Source organism: Hylobates moloch, unplaced genomic scaffold, assembly GCF_009828535.3.
Source record: "Hylobates moloch isolate HMO894 unplaced genomic scaffold, HMol_V3 SCAFFOLD_6, whole genome shotgun sequence".
NCBI classification, from domain to species: domain Eukaryota; kingdom Metazoa; phylum Chordata; class Mammalia; order Primates; family Hylobatidae; genus Hylobates; species Hylobates moloch.
This window is the reverse complement of record NW_026652281.1, coordinates 67353345-67372811: the sequence shown is the minus strand read 5'-3', so window position 1 is coordinate 67372811 and position 19467 is coordinate 67353345. Positions and strand designations below refer to the sequence as shown.

Below are 19467 nucleotides of genomic sequence, written 5' to 3'. Positions count from 1 at the left end.
TGCAGTTTAGCGAACCAACCATGACAGCAGTGGGAGCACCTCCGAGCCCGCTCGTTACAGCAGAACGCGCGGTCAAGATTGGCGCGAAATTGTGGCCGCCCCGCCCCCTCGTCCCTATTTGTGCAGGCGAGGCCCCGCCCCCCCCGCCCCGGCGCACGCAGGGTCGCGGCGTGCTCGCGCCCGCAGGCGCCTGGGAACTGCGGCCGCGGGCTCGCGCTCCCGGGCGGGCCCTGCTGCCGGGCTGCCCTCCTTGCCCTGCCATGTCTCGCCGGAAGCCTGCGTCGAGCGGCCTCGCTGCTTCCAGCTCAGCCCCTGCGAGGCAAGAGGTTTTGAGCCGATTCTTCCAGTCTACAGGAAGCCTGAAATCCACCTCCTCCTCCACGGGTGCAGCCGACCAGGTGGATCCTAACGCTGCAGCGCCCCCAGCGCCCACTGTCCCGCCCCAGCTGCCGCTCCATGTAGTAGGTTCTGTCTGAGACCCGGCAGGGCCGTCGGAGCTGGGGGGGCGGGGCTTGTGGGTGAGGCGGGCGGAGGCGGGGATCCTCCGCCCGATGATAGGGCTGAAGAAGGAAGGGGCGGGCTGAAGAAGGGGAAGATGGGAAGAGCCCAGCCGGGGCTACAAACTAGATGGAGCGCTGAGGCCTTAGTACTTCCGTTTGAGGAGATAGGCAAAGGTTACGCAGGTTTTTAATGGCAGGCCTGAGACGGGAACTCAGGTCTCCTGACTCGCATTCTGATGAGGGGGCTTGTGGGCAAGGGGTGCGTCTTTTAACCTCCATCCTTTTTTTTTTTCTTGGTGGTCGAAGAGTTTTACTGATTTTTTTTTAAAGTGCTGGATTGGGTGACTAGAAGAAAGCTGCCGTTAGGTCTCCAGTTTTTAAGACTGCAACAGCATGGCTCGGTATTTCAAATCACTACGGTTAAAAGCAGTCATATTGTGCAGTTCCCCAGTGAACACTTTTTGTAGTTTAGATTATAAAGTCTGAAATACAATTTGGGTGGATGAAGTTTCTTAGGATGGTATAGATGTGACTAATCATGGAGTCCTTGCTGTTGCCATCCTTCAACACAATAAGTACGTTTGTTTGTTTTTAAACCAGAGATACTGCCACGGGAAAAGCCGAAGGGTGACCCCTCACTGGGGTCACCTGCACAGTGTTTTTCAAACTGAGGCTGTGGAAGGGCATTGAAGACTGGTTTTTAGCCACCTACCGTATTTTAATGTAGGTGACAGCTTGGGTGCTTCAAAATCTTGTTTCCTTCATATGTATTTCTCCCTTCATATGTATTTCTCTCCTCTTCTGTTTTTTTTGAGGACGACCTACATTTTCATGAATTCACCAAAATTTTGCACCCACTATTTAAAGGGTAGTTGGTGAAGGACTTATGTATGCTTTTGGCAAGTTTTCTGCCAAGAAAAAGTTCATGATCTTGTCACATCTTTAGTGATGAACATAAACCGTTTAAACAGGAAACACTTAAATTGCAATGAACATGTCAAAAATGATACTGTTCTTTTATTACCTATCTTTTCCCCTCTGTGCCTTTGCTACATAGCTGTTTATTTCTTAGAGGTATTTTATTTAGCATATGTAAGTAGGGTGATTCAAGTTTTATAATTAGAGAAAGCTGAAGGCTGATTGAGTCAAGACAGGTAGCAGCCTTGGTTTCAATTAATTCTAAACACGGCTTGAGTTGCTGAGGCTCCTGACTATCAGACTCTACCTTGTCTTTTATGGTGTTAAAAACAGTTCACCCATAGGCTTTTCCAGAGCTAAAAGTAGGGGATTCTTTGAAGAGTGGATGGCAAGGAACCTTGTCATTCAGATGTAAGGTTTAAATTACTTCACATACGTCAGGCCTTCTCAAAATAGAGATAACACATCATTTTCTAACCTTCCCGATATAGGCTACAGAAATTGACAGAAGTAAGAAGAGACCATTGGAAAATGATGGGCCTGCTAGAAAGAAAGTAAAGAAAGTCCAACAAAAGGAAGGAGGAAGTGATCTGGGAATGTCTGGCAACTCTGGTGAGTTGTGGGGGATTCTTTTTTCTCCTCAGTCATGGCTCTGGTATTCTGGAATTCTCCAGAGGGCAGAAGAGCCTATTAGAATTGTGTCATTTTTCTTTGTGGAGAAAGGTCCCTTTTGTTCCTGAGCAGAGTGGCCCCCTATAGGTGATGGTGATGTGTATAGCTGGTTAAGGGGATGGTAGAGCTAGAATTCTGCAGTTTAGCTGTAGTTCTCCCAACTTTCTCCTTTATTCCTTCTAGCTATTTTTGTCCTGGTTATAAAATTAAAACATTCTTGCTACAGAAATTTCAAACAGTACAGAAATGTGGAAGGTAGGCAGTGATAGACCCCATGATCACTCCCTTTGAGTGAGACCCACTGCTATTGGTGCTCTGTATATACTTCCAGATTTTAAAAATTTGTACGTGTGTATATGTGCATAGTCATAAGCTCACAAATTAGTTTAAATATATTTTACAGATTATATTATATTCTATACTAATTCACTACTATCTTTTTCTACTTAATAGAAAATTTTGAACAATTTTCAGTATCAGGACCTGTAGATCTACTCTCCCCCCCTTTTTTTTTGCTTAGAGCTGCTCTTTGTGTATGTAAAAGACATTGAATAAAAACAGCATGCCTAGGCTGGGCACCGTGGCTCACACCTGTAATCTCAGCACTTTGGGAGGCCAAGGCAGGTGGATCACCTGAGGTCAGGAGTTTAAGGCCAGCCTGGCCAACGTGGTGAAATCCCATCTCCACTAAAAATACAAAAATTAGCTGGGCGTGCTGGTGTTTGCCTGTAATCCCAGCTACTTGGGAGGTTGAGGCAGGAGAATCACTTGAGCCCAGGAGGCAGAGGTTGCAGTGAGCCAAGATTGTGCCACTGCACTCCACCCTGGGCAACAAAGCGAGACTCTGTCTCAAAACAAAAAACAAACAAACAAAAAACAGCAAAATAAATAAATAAATAAAAACCTAGCCTGCCTGAGTTCCTGGATTTCTAGAGGTGGTGTTGCATATAGATAGTTATGCAGATTTTTCTCTAGTTTTATGGTATCAGAGAATTTGTGATAAGGGAAGACAGGAAATCCATCTTTATTCATTATCCCCAGGAAATTAGGTAAAGAGAATGAGAAAAAAAAAAGTCCCAATTCAGATAGAGGTATCTGTCCAATGGAGATGTATGTAAAATATTAATCCTTCCATAAAAGGTAAAATTTGAATTTTAGGGTCAACATGAAAGCTTTAGTATGAAATAACTACAGGAATGGAGATGTGTGGCTAAGGAGAAAAGTAAATCTAAAACTTCACCTTTCTGGAGGGGGCATGCAGGGAGGCGTGAGTTGAGAGAATTTGCCACGTGTTAATGTTACAGTTCTGGGGCCGCCTACATTTCATTGCTTGATTATTCTTCATAGACCCATTTTTTAGGTCTACAAGCACTGAATGAGCACCTATGATTTTTATTCTAGAGGCTTTTTGTAGCTCATTTATTTTTCCTAAGAATGCTTTTTGCCCCCCCCCCCCCCTTTTTTTTTTTTTTGAGACAGGGTCTCTTGCTCTGTCACCCAGGCTGGAGTACACTTGTGCAATCTCAGCTCACTGTAACCTCCTGGGTTCAATCTCAGCTCACTGTAACCTCCTGGGTTCAAGCAGTTCTCCTGCCTCAGCCTCCCGAGTAGCTGGGATTACAGGTGCGTGCCACCACACCTGGCTAATTTTTGTATTTTTAGTAGAGTCAGGGTTTTGCCATGTTGGCCAGGCTGGTCTTGAACTCCTGGCCTCAAGTGATCTGCCCGCGTTGGCCTCCCAAAGTGCTGGGATTACAGGCGTGAGCCACTGCACCCGGCCTGTTGTCCTCTTTTTATAGAGGAAGAAGTGGGTGATAGATGAAGAGAACTGATTATTATCACAGTTAAGTAACTAAGACCACATGGGGACAGTTGAGATGGAATGTTGTTGAATTCAGACAACACACTTGGCATATTTTAAAATAGGACCTTTGCCACTTGTTAAAAATGGCACTAAGGAAGAAGGGGGAGGATGATTCACTAGTCAGAAGCTGGGTGACTCTTCCACTTCAGTTTATTTCATTTTTTTAGAGACAGGTCTTACTCTGTCATCCAGGCGGAGTGTAGTGGCAGGATCATTGCTCATGTAGCCTCAAACTCCTGGGCTCAAGCCATCCTCCTGCCTTAGCTTCCTAAGTAGCAAGGACCACAGGTGCATGCCACCATGCCTGGCTAATTAAAAAAAAATATATATTTTTTAGAGACGAGTTTTACTGTGTTGACCAGACTGGTCTTGAATTCCTGGTCCCAAGCCATCCTCCTGCCTCAGCCCTTCAGTAGCTGGGACTGTGCTCCTGAGCCATCATACCTGCCAAGTTTTTTTTTTTTTTTTTCTAATAACAGAATTATTAAGATATAGTTCTTGGGGCTAGGCACAGTGGCTCACGCCTGTAATCCCAGCACTTTGGAGGCCAAGGCAGGTGTATCACCTGAGGTCAGGAGTTCGAGACCAGCCTGGCCAACATGGTGAAACCCCGTCTCTACTAAAAATACAAAAATTAGCCGGATGTGGTGGCGAGCGCCAGTGGTCCCAGCTACTTAGGAGGCTGAGGCGGGAGAATCGCTTGAGTCTGGAAGGTGGAGGTTGTAGTGAGCTGAGATCGTGCCACTGCACTCCAAGCTGGGTGACAGAGTGAGACTCTGTCTCAAATAAAAAAAAAAAAAAAAAAAAAAGATACAGTTATACAATATGATTCACCCATTTAGCATGCACAATTCAGTGGCTTTTAGGATATTCCCAGAGTTGTGCAACCATCATCAAAGTCAATTTTAGAACATTTTCATCACCCCAAAAGAAACCCTGTGCCCATTAACAGCCACCCCCTGTTCTCCCCCAGCACTCCCCAGCCCTAGGTAACCACTAATCTACTTTCTGTGTATAGATTTGCCTGTTGTGAACATTTCATGTAAATAGAATCATACAATATGTGGCCTTTGTTGTCTGGTTTCTTTCACTTACTGTAATGTTTTCAAGGCTCATCCGTGTTGTAGCATGTATCAGTACTTCATTCCCTTTTCTAAAAATATTCATTTTCTTTATTGTGGTAAAATATACATAACATAAAATTTATCATCCTAGACATTTTTAAGTATACAGCCCAGGGGTATTTAGTACATTTACATTGTTATGCACCCATCACCACCATCCATCTCCAGAACTCATTTAATCTTGCAATCCTATAACTCTGTACCCATTAAACACTAACTCACTGTAACCTCCTTCCTTCAGCCCCTGGCGCTTACCATTCAGCTTTCTGTCTCTATCATTTTGGCTACTCTATAATGCATTCATTCCTTTTTATTTCCAGGCAGTATTCCATTGTATATATCCACCTCAGTTCTTAACTCTTCAATTAACAAGTTATTTTTCATACCTGGGATCCACGGGGGAAGGAAACTTTTATACTCACAAGCAAACTTAGATACATTTGAAAAGCCAGTTAAGTACGTATTTTGAAAACCAAGGGAATAATAATAAAGTAAGAGATGCATTGTTTATTAGTCCATTTTCATGCTGCTGATAAAGACATACCAGAGACTGGGAAGAAAAAGAGGTTTAATTGGACTTACAGTTCCACATGGCTGGGGAGGCCTCAGAATCCTGGTGGGAGGTGAAAGGCACTTCTTTTTTTTTCTTTTTTTAAATTTTACTTTAAGTTCTGGGATACATGTGTAGAATGTGCAGGTTTGTTGAAAGGCACTTCTTACATGGCGGTGGCAAGAGAAAATGAGGAAGAAGCAAAGGTGGAAACCCCTGATAAACCCATCAGATTTCATGAGACTTACTCACTATCATGGGAATAGCACGGGAAAGACTGGCTCCCATGATTCCTCCCACTGGGTCCTCCCACTGGGTTACCTCTCACTGGGTCCCTCCTACAACATGTGGGAATTCTGGGAGATAAAATTCAAGTTGATATTTGGGTCGTGGCACAGTCAAACTATATCACATTGGAAAAGATTCAAAAATATATTTTTTAGCATAAAGGAAGTCATGGTAAACAAGGTAACTGTATATTGGAAAAGTCATATTTAGAAGAAAAGAGTCACTATATTTCTTCAGAGATTCTTAGCCTTTAGCATATAAGACATCAGAGGTTTTTTATTTTTAATTATAGAGGGTTGTGTTTTTCTCTGGTTGCTTTCAAGATTTTCTCTTAATCACTGATTTTCATGTTTGATTTTTTTTCTGCCGCATATAATCTGCAGGAACACATAATTGATTTTAGTGGACCTTGTCTCTTCCCTCCCCCGCCCCACCCGAGACAGCCTGTGCTCTGTAGCACAGGCTGGAGTGCAGTGGCACAATCTCAGCTCACTGCAACCTCCACCCCGCCGAGTTTAAGCAATTCTCCTGCCTCAGCCTCTGGAGTAGCTGGGATTACAGGCACTCGCCACCACGCCTGGTTAATTTTTGTATTTTTAGTAGAGATGGGATTTCACCATGTTGGCCAGGTTGGTGTCGAACTCTTGACCTCGTGATCTACCCGCCTCGGCCTCCCAAAGTGCTGGGATTACAGGCGTGAGCCACCGTGCCCAGCTGCCTTTGTCTGGTTTTTAATTTTTATTTCTTCATTTATTTTTATCCTGTTTAGAGCTCATTTAAAGCTTCTCGAATGTGGGTTTATAGTTCTTATTAAATATGGGAAACTTTTTTGGTTGTTAATGTTTCACATTTTTTCTGTCTTTCTGTCTCTTGTGTCTTCTTCTGAGAGTTTATTACAGGGATGTTAACTACTTGATATTATCTGTTAAGTCATTGAGGCTCTTTTCATTTGTTTTCCAGGCTTATTTCTCTTTGTAGTTCCTTTTGGATAGATTCTACTGCTCTGTTTTCAGGTTCAGTGGTCTTTTTTTCTGCTATGTCTAATCTGCTGTAAATCTCATTCAATAAAATGTTCGTTTCCTATGTTGTATATTTCATCTCCAAAAGTTCCATTTTGTTCTTTTAAAGTATCTTCCAGTTCTCTATATGAGTATATCTCAGTATAGCTAAAAAAAAAAAAAAAAAAAAAATCCTTTTGCTCCTCTTTTTGCTCATGTTTTCCTTTACATTCTTAATTATATGAAGCATATTTATAAATTGTATTTTCTTGTTCTTATATGCTAATTGCATCATCTCTGTCATTTCTGGGGCTGCATCCCTTGACAGATTTTTCCTATTTTTTGCATGTCTAGTAACTAATTATTTGGATCATGGATATGTTGAATCTGTGTTGTCTCCTGCTGGAGTTTGTGTTTCTTTAGAGTGCTGGACTCTGTTCTGGCAAGCAATTAAATTCCTTTGGATCACTTTGGTCTTTTTAAGGATTGTTTTTAAACTTCGGTAGAGAATAATAGCCCTTACTCTAGAGCAGCTTTAGTCACATTCTACGTACGGCTTGACCTTTTTAGAGTTTGAAAGGGATGCATAATAGCAGTAGCACACCATTATATCGTATTTCCACAATACAGAGACAGTAGACATTAGTAACATTAAGAACGTAAATACAGTCATATGCTGCCTAATGACAGTCAATGAGGGACCACCTATACAACATTAGTCTCGTAAGATTATACTAGGCATTTTTACTGTACCATTTCTATGTTTAAATATGTTTAGATACACAGATACTTACCATTGTGTTACAGTTGTCTCTAGTATTCAGTACAGTAACGTGCTATACAGGTTTATAACCTGGGAGCAATAAACTATACCATATAGCCTAGGTGTGTAGAAGGCTATAGCATCATCTAGGTTTCTGTAAGTACACTCTCTGATGTGCACACAATGATGAAATCACCTAATGACACATTCTTGATAACATATCCCCATCACTGAATGATGCAAGACTGTCAACACCTGTAGTAAGTTTTAGGAAGTGACTAAGTATTTATTATTCAACCAGTAGCATCTGCCAGCCATAAGAGTCTCTGATTATTTCATCTCTGTTTTTAACACTTTGGTTTTAAATACTGTCAAAGTCAAATAAAATATAGAGACAAATCTCTAAATTTAAAACATTTTATTTGGGGTGGGGCACGGTGGCTCACGCCTTTAATCACAGCACTTTGGGAGGTGAAGGCAGGCGGATCACCTGAGTTCAGGAGTTCGAGACCAGCCTGGCCAACATGATGAAACCCCGTCTCTACTAAAAATACAAAAATTAGCCAGATATGGTGGCACACACCTGTAATCCCAGCTATTCAGGAGGCTGAAGTAGGAGAATTACTTGAATCCAGGAGGCAGAGGTTGCGGTGAGCTGAGATCGCGCCATTGCACTCCAGCCTGGGTGACAGAGTGAGACTCTGTCTCAAAAAAAAAAAAAAAAGGAAAAAACATTTTATTTGGGAAGCAAGAATTGCAATTTGGGACATACACACAGACCAGGTGGTCTTTGGTATGTTTGAAGGACAAAGAGAAAATTGGAGGTTTTATTAAAAAGGAGAAATAAGCCAGGAGCAGTGGCTCACATCTGTATTCCCAATGCTTTGGGACGCCAAAGCAGGAAGATTGTTTGAGCCTAGGAGTTGGAGACCAGCCTAGGCAACATAGGAAGACCCTGTCTATACAAAAAATAAAAAAATAATTAGTTGGCCATGGTGGCACTTGCCTGTAGTTCCAGCTACTCAGGAGGCTGAGGTGGGAGGATCTCTTGAGCCCAGGAGGTCAAGGTTGGAAAAAGAAAAAGAAATGTATTGTTTTGAACGAAGGTTCATTGGTACTAGGAAAATTTGGGGGAACTGGCAAGCTCTGATTAGTGAATGACTGCAATGGGTAAAACTAGCCTTAAGAGTCACAGCAGGTTGCTTTAGCAGCTATCAGGTAAAATTGGTTTCAGGTTACAGTAGGCAGTTTTAGCAGCTAGGCTTGCAGAGAATTACATTTTTGGAGCAATGATATGTGCTCTCAGTGCTTTTTCCCCTGGCCTCTCTACTCTGTTGTAATTGAGTATGACAAGAATGACCCAATTCATATGATCAACTTTCACAATACTTTTTATTTTTTTTCCAACAAATACAACTCCAAGATCTTCATCCCACCTTCATTCCAGGCAAAGTTTTTTTTTTATATCTATAGGAGGGAAAATCTTTGTATAACATACACACTTATAGTATACTTTTGAAGAGCGATACAAATATACATTTCAAAAAAGAGAGTAATAGTAAACAGGGTGAATATGCATTTGAGAAAAGAGTCAAATTTAAATTTTTGTAGCTAGAAAATTGACAGGAGACCTAATGAAAACCTGTGAAGAGGTTTAAATATAAATAGGGAAAATTTTAAACTATTTTTTTTGAAGCAACAAAAGCAGAGATTTATTGGAAACAAAAAGTACACTCCACAGGGTGGGAGTGGGCCCTAGCAAGCAGCTTGGGAGCAATTTTAAACTTTTAGAAATGAACAAAACACAACTCTTGCCCTCAGAGTGTTTTTGCTTTAATAGGGAAGGTAAGAGGTGATAAATGTGTGCAGTCCCAGTTCCTTTACATTTAGTAGCAACAACCTAATAGTAGTGCTCTAAACGGTGAAATACTGTGTTCTAGTACGTGGTAGGGATCCAGAAAATGATAGTTTCCCTTCTTTTATGGATTGCTTCTTTGTGATGAGTGCCACAGGGAGATGTGATCTTGTTAGAGGAACACAGAGAAAGAAGATGATTTTAACCTGTGAAAATTAGCAGAAGGTTTTATGGGAAAGGTAGATTTCAGATGGGTCTTGAATGAATACAATTTTGACATGCAGAAAGCATACCATGGGCAAAGTGATGGTGTGTCTGAGTATGGTGGTTTGGTTTTCTTGGTAAACCCCTGATGTCAATATCAAGTCTTTCCGCTTGAGCTAGTAAGATTTCCCAGTCAAGAGTCCTCCCAGCTTCTGCCTGGAGGGGAGTGCTCTGGCTGCTTGGGTTCTGGAGAGGCCGTGGATCTCAGCATACATTGTGTCTGTGTTCCTATCATCCTTCTGAGTTAGGTACAGTACTCCATCAACTGTGCTTGTTTTGCCTTTCCAGGGAAGAAATCTCCAGTTGGCTGCTGATGTGGAGGAAGGACAGTTGTCTTTGAGCTTGGAGTATGGTAGGGGTTTAGGGAACAAATTGCTTTGAACCAATCCTCTTTTAGAACCTCCCTTTATTCCTTTCCAGAGCTACTGGTACTCTAATTCCTGAGTCTTTTGAGCATTTTGTGTTGTAATTAGAGTTGGCTCTTGGTTTTCCTAATTACTGACTTAGGATTTAGCTCTCAAGTGTGCTGAATTGGTTATTGTTCATTTGTTTTCCTTTCTAGCTTTAGATATCTCATTTGCAGTTGTTACCTCTCCTCTCTGTCCTTATGGGCTTATGTCTTCAAAAAAAAACAAAAAACAAAAAAAACAAAAAAGAAAAAAAAAAACTCTACTATAGTAATGAGGTTTCAGGAATTAGTGAAATTGCATCTGTGTTTAATATGCCATCTTTACCCTGAACCCAGTGTTTCTTTCTTTTTTTAAAAAAATCGCATTATAGTTAGGTTCATTGCTTTATTGGGAATCTACCTCTTTAAAAAATTCTATGCTGGTTATGAATTAATATAATGAGACCAAAATACTATTGTTCTATTTTCTTCTTATTTGCTACCTAAGAGCCAAAGAAATGTCTGAGGACCAGGAATGTTTTAAAGTCTCTGGAAAAATTGAAAGAATTCTGCTGCAATTCTGCCCTTCCTCAAAATAGAGTCCAGACAGAATCTCTGCAGGAGAGATTTGCAGTTCTGCCAAAATGTACTGATTTTGATGATATCAGTCTTCTACATGCAAAGAATGCAGTTTCTTCTGAAGATTCGAAATGTCAAATTAATCAAAAGGTATGTAACTGCTATAGATGAATATCCAGTTACCTAGAATAGTGGGTTCTGAAGTACTATCAGGTTCTCTGGGGTCATTCATGGCAATGGTTCCTAAACTTGGATGATCTTCTGAATCATCTGAGGGAGGTTTTGTGTTTTAGTTTAGTTTTTTACATCCCTGGAGATTCGATTTACTATGTTTTGGGAGGGATTAATTGGTTTGTATGAGAACAAAACAAAAGCCTTCCAGGTAGTTCTGAGGTATTGCTGGGATCAGGAGCCCTTGACTTGGAGGGATTCTTTATTGACAATACAAGCACAATTTCTTACAGTCCTCCTTAGAGTTTCCATGATTACCGTGGAAAATCATGATGGGCAACTTAGATATTTTGAGGTTTCAGTTGAAAGCTTGATAGATAGAAAGTAAATTCAAATGTAAGCCACATGAATATGGGCTTTTTACTTTATCCACTATTTGTTTTGAGACTTTTAATGGTTTTCATCATTGCAGAATCAGGGAATTTAACTCATGCTCCATCACTGAAATCTGTAATTCAGAATAGTGATTGGTTTGCAATCTTAGCTTTACATTGGAATCACCTGGAGAACTTAAAACAAAAATTGCCATTAAGAACCTTCCCTCAGAATCTTATTTAATTGGTTTTCACTGAGAAATGGGCATGGATTTTTTTTTAAAAGTTTACATTTTATTTTGTATTTTATTTTTATTGATGGGGTCTTACTCTGTTGTCCAGGCTAGAGTACAGTTGTACGATTATAGTTCACTGTAGTCTCAAACTCCTGGGCTCAAGCAATCCTCCCACCTTAGCCTGCAGATGAGGTGAGACTAAAGGAAAAGCAGTCATTTTAATCTGTAGCTGTGATTGACAACCATTGAATTAGAGAAATGGTTCTATATATGTATATGTGTGTGTGTATGTATATATATGTTTGAGTCATTGAAATTCTGATGAAAGCTGTTGGCCTTTTTCCTCAGAAAAATTCTCAAGCCAACAAAATTTTGCCTATAATTTTCAAGATTTCACACCTTTCCCACAAAGTCCAGATCCATGAACTCCTCCGTCAGCCAGGCTAATATTGATTGACTTGTCTTAGATCATCAGGAAAAAAAAGGTGTTTTTGTTTTTAGTCTCTTTTAATACTTAGAAGCAGTTCACCTAACTATAGTGGTTATTAAGCATAGAAGTCATAAAGTTTATTCATTAAAGCTCACTTTATTGATAGGAGCATTTACTCCAAGGTCTCAGAAGAGCATATAGATTATTGCTTTATACATAGAATGACCAACTTGGCATTTCCACATCACAGGAAATTAGAAGTAAGTAGATAGAGGGGCACCTAGAAGCAGTGCCATTCTTACAAGCGATAAGCTGTTTGATGGCATGGATAGACGTGGATGAATGGCAAAAAGCTACTGAGTGAACATAAATGCCCCATGGTCCAGGACCATTAGGGTGGGGTCAGCAACGCCATAACTCTCAATAGGTTTTGAAATATATTCTGATCACTCTGAATTGTCCAGACAAGGTTAAATTGAGTTCAGCATACTGTCTCTGGGAATATGAAATAGAATGTAATGTATCTGATGAGTATTTCTATCCAAATCTTTTTTTTAAAGTTGCTTATTTTGTTACCCAGGTATTAATATGTACAATAAACCCTCATGACACAAGTTTACCTATATAACAAACCTGCACATGTACTCCTAAACTTAAAATGAAAGTAAAAAAAAAGTTGCTTAATATTCAAGTATTTAGATTGATTTAATTGTTAGCATCCCATAAGGATAAAACTTTTTTTTCCTGGAAGCTTATCTCATTTCCTAAATGAATAAAGAATAAAGTAAGAATAAGTTTTTAAAATTTAAGAAATATATTTTCTGTGTTGATTCACTTTTATACTACATAGTATATACCTGCATTTCACATAAAAGTCATGGAAACAAAATAGGAAACTCATCAAAATTAAAAGCAAATGCATTCTCAGGTATAGGAAAATTGTTATGCAATCCTTGGGGTGTCGCTTCGCCAGCTGTAAACCTCTGTGGCTGGTGGTGCCTTTGCCCGAGTTTTTACTTGGGCCTGCTGGGCTCATTCCTCCCACTCGGCCTGGCAGGCTGTGCTTGGGTTTTGCTTTTGGCCTGAATCTCGCAGCTTCCAAGGGTGAGCCAGGAGTGGAGTGGTGAGGGTGAGGGGTATGTGAGCAAGTGACCATGGGGTCTGGCCCCTGTGCACTGCCAGGCATGCTGGCTTTGGCAGGGTGGGCAGCTCCAGGTGCCAGCATGAGTGAGGGCTGGACCAGGTGTACCACAGACAGCGTCCATGGCTGGCACGAGGGAACACAGTGGTGCCCAGAAGCTTGGAGATTCCAGAAACTGCAGAGCCCCAGAGAGGGTGTCATAGACCTGGCTTAGGAGCCCCTAGGTCTGAGCTCCCCAAAGGTCCACAGCTCTTCTCTCCTCTCTTCTCTCCTTCTTGTTGCTGCAGTGTGGCAAGTAAGAGATGTGTTTCAGGCCTGTTTGTGTTAACAGCTCTTTTAGCCCTGCCATTTGGTGGGTCCCAAGTTCTTGTCCTGCTTCCAGGAAGAATGAAGTATGTGGACAAGTGGAGGGTGAGCAAGGCAAAGAGGGGCTTTCTTGAGTGACAGAACATTGAGGGGAGACCCACAGTGGGTAGCTCCTTTCTGCAGGCAGGGCATCCCATCAAGTGAGAAGTGTTCAGCCTTCAGCAGAGAGGGGACCCTGGAGTGGGTAGCTCCTCTCTGCAGGCAGGTTGTCTGCTTGTCTCTTCAAGTTTGGCCGAGTCTGGGGGTTTGTATGGGCTTGAGAGGAGGAAGTGTGTGCTGATTGGTTCATGGGATGCCATGGGCGGGCTCAGAAAAAGCACTGTAATTCTAATTCTGGTTTGTCAGCCTGGCCCCCAGGCTTCAGGCTGTTCCTGGCTTGAAGGTGGGGCTTCACCCGGACCTGACCCTTTCTGCCCAGGAGCCTGTCTGCCTCCTGCCGTCATCCGTGGCACCCAGGCTGTTTGTGCCATGGGGCACCTGCAGGACAGCTCTGAGCTGCCCTCAGCCCCCTCATCCTCCTTCCCATGCTCATCATTGTCCAAAGTCCAGAGGGGGCCGAGGCAGCAGGGGGCTGGCATGTTAGCACTGCCCTGAGCATGTGCACATCCGGCCAGGTTGCACCAGTTCCTAGGCTTGGCCTCAACTTTGAGATCAGAGTGGGTCCTGGGAGCTGGGAGAGGCCAGGCAGTTGGAGCAGGTACTTCTGAGCCTGCAGAAGGAGGGGGAATTCCCTTTCTGGGCCCCTGAGAGTGCAGAGATGCCCGGGTCCACAGCCACAGCTTGGGCAGCTGTGGCTGCAGCTGCACCCAGGAGGGCAGGGCTCCTGCCTGCTCCCAGCCCCCAAGAGCACAGGGATGCCCAGGTTTGCAGCCAGGACTGGGCAGCCACAGCTGTGCCCAGGGAGTGTGAGGCTCTCACCCTGCCAACTCAGAAGGGGATGAGGCTTCTTCCACCCATTTCTGGCTCCTGTCAGTTCTGTGGAGCATGCAGCCCTGGCTACGCCTCTCCTACCGCAGCTGGCGTTACGGCAGTGGCTGCTCCAGGTGGGCTGCCATTGCCATCATAATGACCTGGATTTCTCTTGGCAACCTCTCCACACCTCACCGTCTTCTTATTGCTGATCTTTGGAGGTTTGTTGGACTGCACTGTTCAAATAAATTGAGTTTTTTTTTTGAAAAGTTAGTATCTCTACCTGATGTCCCGGTGAAGCTAAATTGTTTTAAACATTTGGGAACTACAAAGTATACATGTTTCTGGGTTTTCTTTTGGATTGGGGTTCCCATGCTTGGGCCATTTTGCTTCTCTCTCACTCTCGCCTCTCTCTTCTTTTTGGTCACTAGACTTTTAGGCCATATTTTTGATTGTAGGGGGAGCTGGGTAAATTTTTAGAAGTTGGCAGTGACAGAGTGGTAATTAATTAGAAGTTGGATTTAGCCTATAAATTTGTCTCATTTACATTTTTCTAAATTAAGTCTAATAAGCGAGGAATTTTCCCTAAGCTGTGAATTGGAATTAATTATGGTTCCTCACAGAAAGGTAAGAATAGTAGGAGTACTAATGTTGAAAATGTGGCCTTGTGCTGTATATTTTTTAACAGCTCTTTCTCATGTTTCTTTACCAAGAGAATCATGGTTCTTTCTTTCTATAAGAATTTATAGAATGTGCTGTCTTTTACAGTGTGCTTGGAAGTATAAAACATTAAGTGCAGCTTTATCTGTTGGCATGCTTTGCTCAAAGTGGTTTTGCCCTACTCCTGAGAGAGAGCCAGATTTGTCGCCATTGGCCTTTTGTGCATTACACACCTGAGAATAAATAATAATAAGAAAATAAATGTTAATAATAGATTTAATGAAATCAAATTTAAAAACAAGTATGTAAAACATTAAGATATTTAGACTTTCAAAATTTGCATAAAAATTCTGTGATAGCTTACTTACTTGGTTCATAATTTTTTTTAACCTTTTGCTTTGAAAATATTTGTAACCTATGGATAGTTTGCCTGAATGCTACAATGTGCTTCTATAAACTTTTCACCTAGATTCCCTAAGTGTTAGCTTTTTGCCAGATTTTCATTTTCCGTCTCTGGGAACTTCTTATTGTGGTTAATATTTTTAAAACTTTATAATAATCTTTTGGTTGCCAGGACACAACACTTTTTGATCTCAGTCAGTTTGGATCATCAAATACAAGTCATGAAAATTTACAGAAAACTGCTTCCAAACCAGCTAACAAACGGTCCAAAAGCATCTATACGCCACTAGAATTACAATACATAGAAATGAAGCAGCAGCACAAAGATGCAGTTTTGTGTGTGGAATGTGGATATAAGTATAGATTCTTTGGGGAAGATGCAGAGGTAAGTAGTTTTTTCAGGCACTATTTTATGTTTTTCTTGTCTAGCCTTAGATATTTTTCAGTATTTTTGTTTCATTTTCTGACCTTATATAAAAGCTGATTTGATCAATCACCTTTTAAAAAATACTGTTATGTAAAGTAAAAACTAAAAATGAACACAAGAAACTTGGTGGGAACCAGACTTGGTGGGAAAAAGTGAGAGGTCTCTATTGGAATGTTAGCACTTATTCTCCATGGTACTAGGCCAATAATTTTTATCCATCCAAAGTTTATTGGATGAGTCAATTAGTGAATAAACTGTAATCATGTAAATATGTTTTCTAATGAAGACTCAAGCAAGAAAACATTTTTGAGATGTGTAGAAGTTCCTCTGTTTACCCTTAATTTATGAATTTTCATAGCCAGGAACAAAGTTAAGTCTCAGTGGAAGAACACGTGAACTTTGCCAGCTACCACCAGAAGTTGTTTGAAGTTTTACAGATCTCTTTGTGTGTCAGTCAACTTGGTGTCTTAGTCTAAATTGGGATTGTGCCAGGTGTGGTGGCTCACGCCTATAATCCCAGCACTTTGGGAAGCTGAGGTGGGTGGATCACTTGAGGTCAGGAGTTTGAGACCAGCCTGGCCAACATGGTGAAACCCCATCTCTATTAAAAATATAAAAAAAATTAGCTGATGTGGTGGTGCATGACTTTAGTCCCAGCTCCTCAGGAGGCTGAGGCAGGAGAGTCGCTTGAACCCAGGAGATGGAGGTTGCAGTGAGCTGAGATCCTGCCATTGCACTCTAGCCTGGGCGGCACAGCAAGACTGTCTCAAAAAAAAAAAAAAAAATTGTATTTAATGTTGAAATATTTATTACAGGCCCTAGTCAAGAAGGTTGAAAGTGAAATTTGAACATTTCATGGGCAAACTTAGGGAAAGTATTGCAGATGAGACCTTTGTTGGAAGTCATGAATGCTTGTGATGATTCTATAGTTTGAGACCTGTTTGGATTGTACACCAGAGAGTGATGAGGTAGCACGTCTATACCTCCTGCATGGGAAGTAAAGACTTGGCCAACTTTTTTTCTTCAAGTTTCCTAAATCCTCTGTGGCAGCCAAGCAACGTTCTCTAAGTCAGATGCATTATGCTGTGTTCTGTGATATTAAATTAGGCTCTGAGATAGTGTCACCATGTTTTCTGAGGGCAGGAACAAATATGTAGTTGGCATCCCCTAGGCAAAGGAGAGAAACTATCTAGGTTAAATGGTAAATTCAGGCCTGACCACGGTAAAGGCTGATGTTTTTCTGCCCTTCTGTGAGGGACTAATAGAGTTCAGAGAAGGGGTGAGGTTGGGGGGTGAGAGTGTTGGAATTAGAGTTCCATGGCTTCAGTGGGCAATATCTAAGCCATGGTGCTTTCTAGAGGAAATCAGGGAATCAGATGGTGCTTCATGGTTCTATATTTCTATCAGTCATGCATCATTAATTATTAGCCAGCCTGAGGCTTCTCTTTTTACTTTTTCAATGATTCCACTGTCCGGATGGGTTCATCATTTCTGCATACTCTGTAGTGTCTTCTAAATGTCAGTCCTTTGCACATGCCATGTAGCGAATTCTTACTCTTTTACAGTCTCATGATCTCTGTATTGGATAGTCTTTGTGTAGGGAAAGCTCTAAGGACATAGAAGACCTATCATATTTTTCTGAGTCTTTTGTAGATACAGATGTTGATACTGAAGTTAGGTCACTGGAACTGCCCAAAATACATTAAACCATAGGCTTCTATACAGGGAACTTTTTTTAAAACTTTTTATTGACATAGTACACATTTAGATTAAGTGTACAAATCCTAAATATATACCTTGATTAATTTTTAACAAAGTGAACCAACATCACGTAGGGAATCTTAAAATATAAATTTATTGATATTTTCTTTTTTCATTTTTTAGATTGCAGCCCGAGAGCTCAATATTTATTGCCATTTAGATCACAACTTTATGACAGCAAGTATACCTACTCACAGACTGTTTGTTCATGTACGCCGCCTGGTGGCAAAAGGATATAAGGTCAGCTTTTGCTTTAACTTGTGGGAAAAGGAAATTGGGATTTTCTTCCAGAGAGTGCAAATGTGTTTTGTAAGGTGGTAGGTAGGCTTCAATTGGTTTAGAATTTTGCATTTTAGAGAACTGAAAGTGTTTCATAATTATTAGTATTTTACATTTGTGAGTTTTTAACATATTGTTAGATATTTAGGGTAAATTTTTAAACTCTGTGATAGTGTTTCTTAGTGATTTATCCACCCTTGTCAACTCCTTTAAGCCCTACATCTGAACATTGTGGGCTGATTATTTTAACCGTTTCAGAATTAACCTTTAAACATTTTGAAAGGAGTTTTTACAAGTCATTTTTTGTCATTTGATATCAATATTTCTTATTTTTGTTGAAGGTGGGAGTTGTGAAGCAAACTGAAACTGCAGCATTAAAGGCCATTGGAGACAACAAAAGTTCACTCTTTTCCCGGAAATTGACGGCCATTTATACAAAATCTACACTTATTGGAGAAGATATCCTTTTTGGATGGGAGTTTTTCTCTTAAATGATACAAGGGCTTTGTTTGAAGATGGCAGGTTTTGTTTGTTTGTTTGTTTGTTTGTTTTTAGTTGCTCTTTGGGAACTTTTTAGATGAGTTGAGAGGCATTAAGGTGAACCCTTTATTAGGTGTGCTATTCAAGAGGGAAGCAGTGGCTGGAAACAAGCATCTTTTCACATGTCATAGTAGAAGGTCAGTTCATCATACTTCAAGAGCAAGAAAAAAGGCAACCCTAATAAAAGACGATGTCAAGTATCTGATTTGAAATTGTATCTTCCTTAGCCCATTTGTGGGTAGTAGTTAGGTGCTTAGGGCCTACAAGCTCCTCAGGTTCTTTCCAAAGTGAGACCTAAAAAATAACTTATTGAAGCCAGGCGCGGTGGCTCATGCCTTTAATCCCAGCACTTTGGGAGACTGAAGTGGGCAGATTGCTTGAGCCCAGGAGTTTGAGACCAGCCTGGGCAACATGGCAAAACCCCCACAAAAAAATACAAAAAATTGGCTAGGCATGTTGGCACTTGCCCGTAGTCCCAGCTACTTGGGTGGCTGAGGTGGGACAATCACGTCAGCCTAGGAAGTAAAGGCTGCAGTGAGCCGTAATCATGCCACTGCATTCCAGCCTGGGTGACAGGAGTGAGACCCTGTCTCAAAAAAACAAACAAACCAAAAATTCAAAATGTGAAAAGAAAACTGCTGAAGTCAGAATTAAGACAGAGTTAAATGCCTATAAAATATAGCGGTAGCCTGTCTTCATTAATTCTTAACTTTATAAAAATTTTATTACTTTTGAAAATGGGCTGTGGATGAAGTTTTCTCACTTGGTAAGATTTTTCAGTATGCATAATGATTGCCCCTAAATTTATGGTCATTCATAAATGCAGTGTGTTATTTGATGCCAAATAATTTCAAAAGCAAAATTGTCAATTTCAAAAGCCAAGTAATTATATGTAAAATTAGACCAGGGTGTGTTTAAAAAAAATTACTATGGGGTGGAATCAGTTCTCTGATAATGGAAGAATGGAGGGATAAGAAGGCCTTAAATGTTACTGTGTGAAAGTATTAT

The 19467-nt window shown here is 41.1% G+C and overlaps 1 protein-coding gene across 1 annotated transcript in view; it reads left to right on the top strand.

Annotated features, from left to right (window-relative positions):
* Window positions 1-10: 10 nt before the first annotated feature.
* Window positions 11-19467, top strand: part of MSH3 (mutS homolog 3) — a 226955-nt gene continuing 207498 nt past the window's right edge. Inside the window, exons 1-6 of the mRNA XM_058440757.1 lie at window positions 11-461; window positions 1910-2030; window positions 10693-10913; window positions 15625-15837; window positions 17764-17880; window positions 18261-18380. Coding sequence (XP_058296740.1) covers window positions 21-461; window positions 1910-2030; window positions 10693-10913; window positions 15625-15837; window positions 17764-17880; window positions 18261-18380 — 1233 coding nt within the window. The 5' untranslated portion in view covers window positions 11-20. The remainder of the gene's footprint in view (window positions 462-1909; window positions 2031-10692; window positions 10914-15624; window positions 15838-17763; window positions 17881-18260; window positions 18381-19467) is intronic.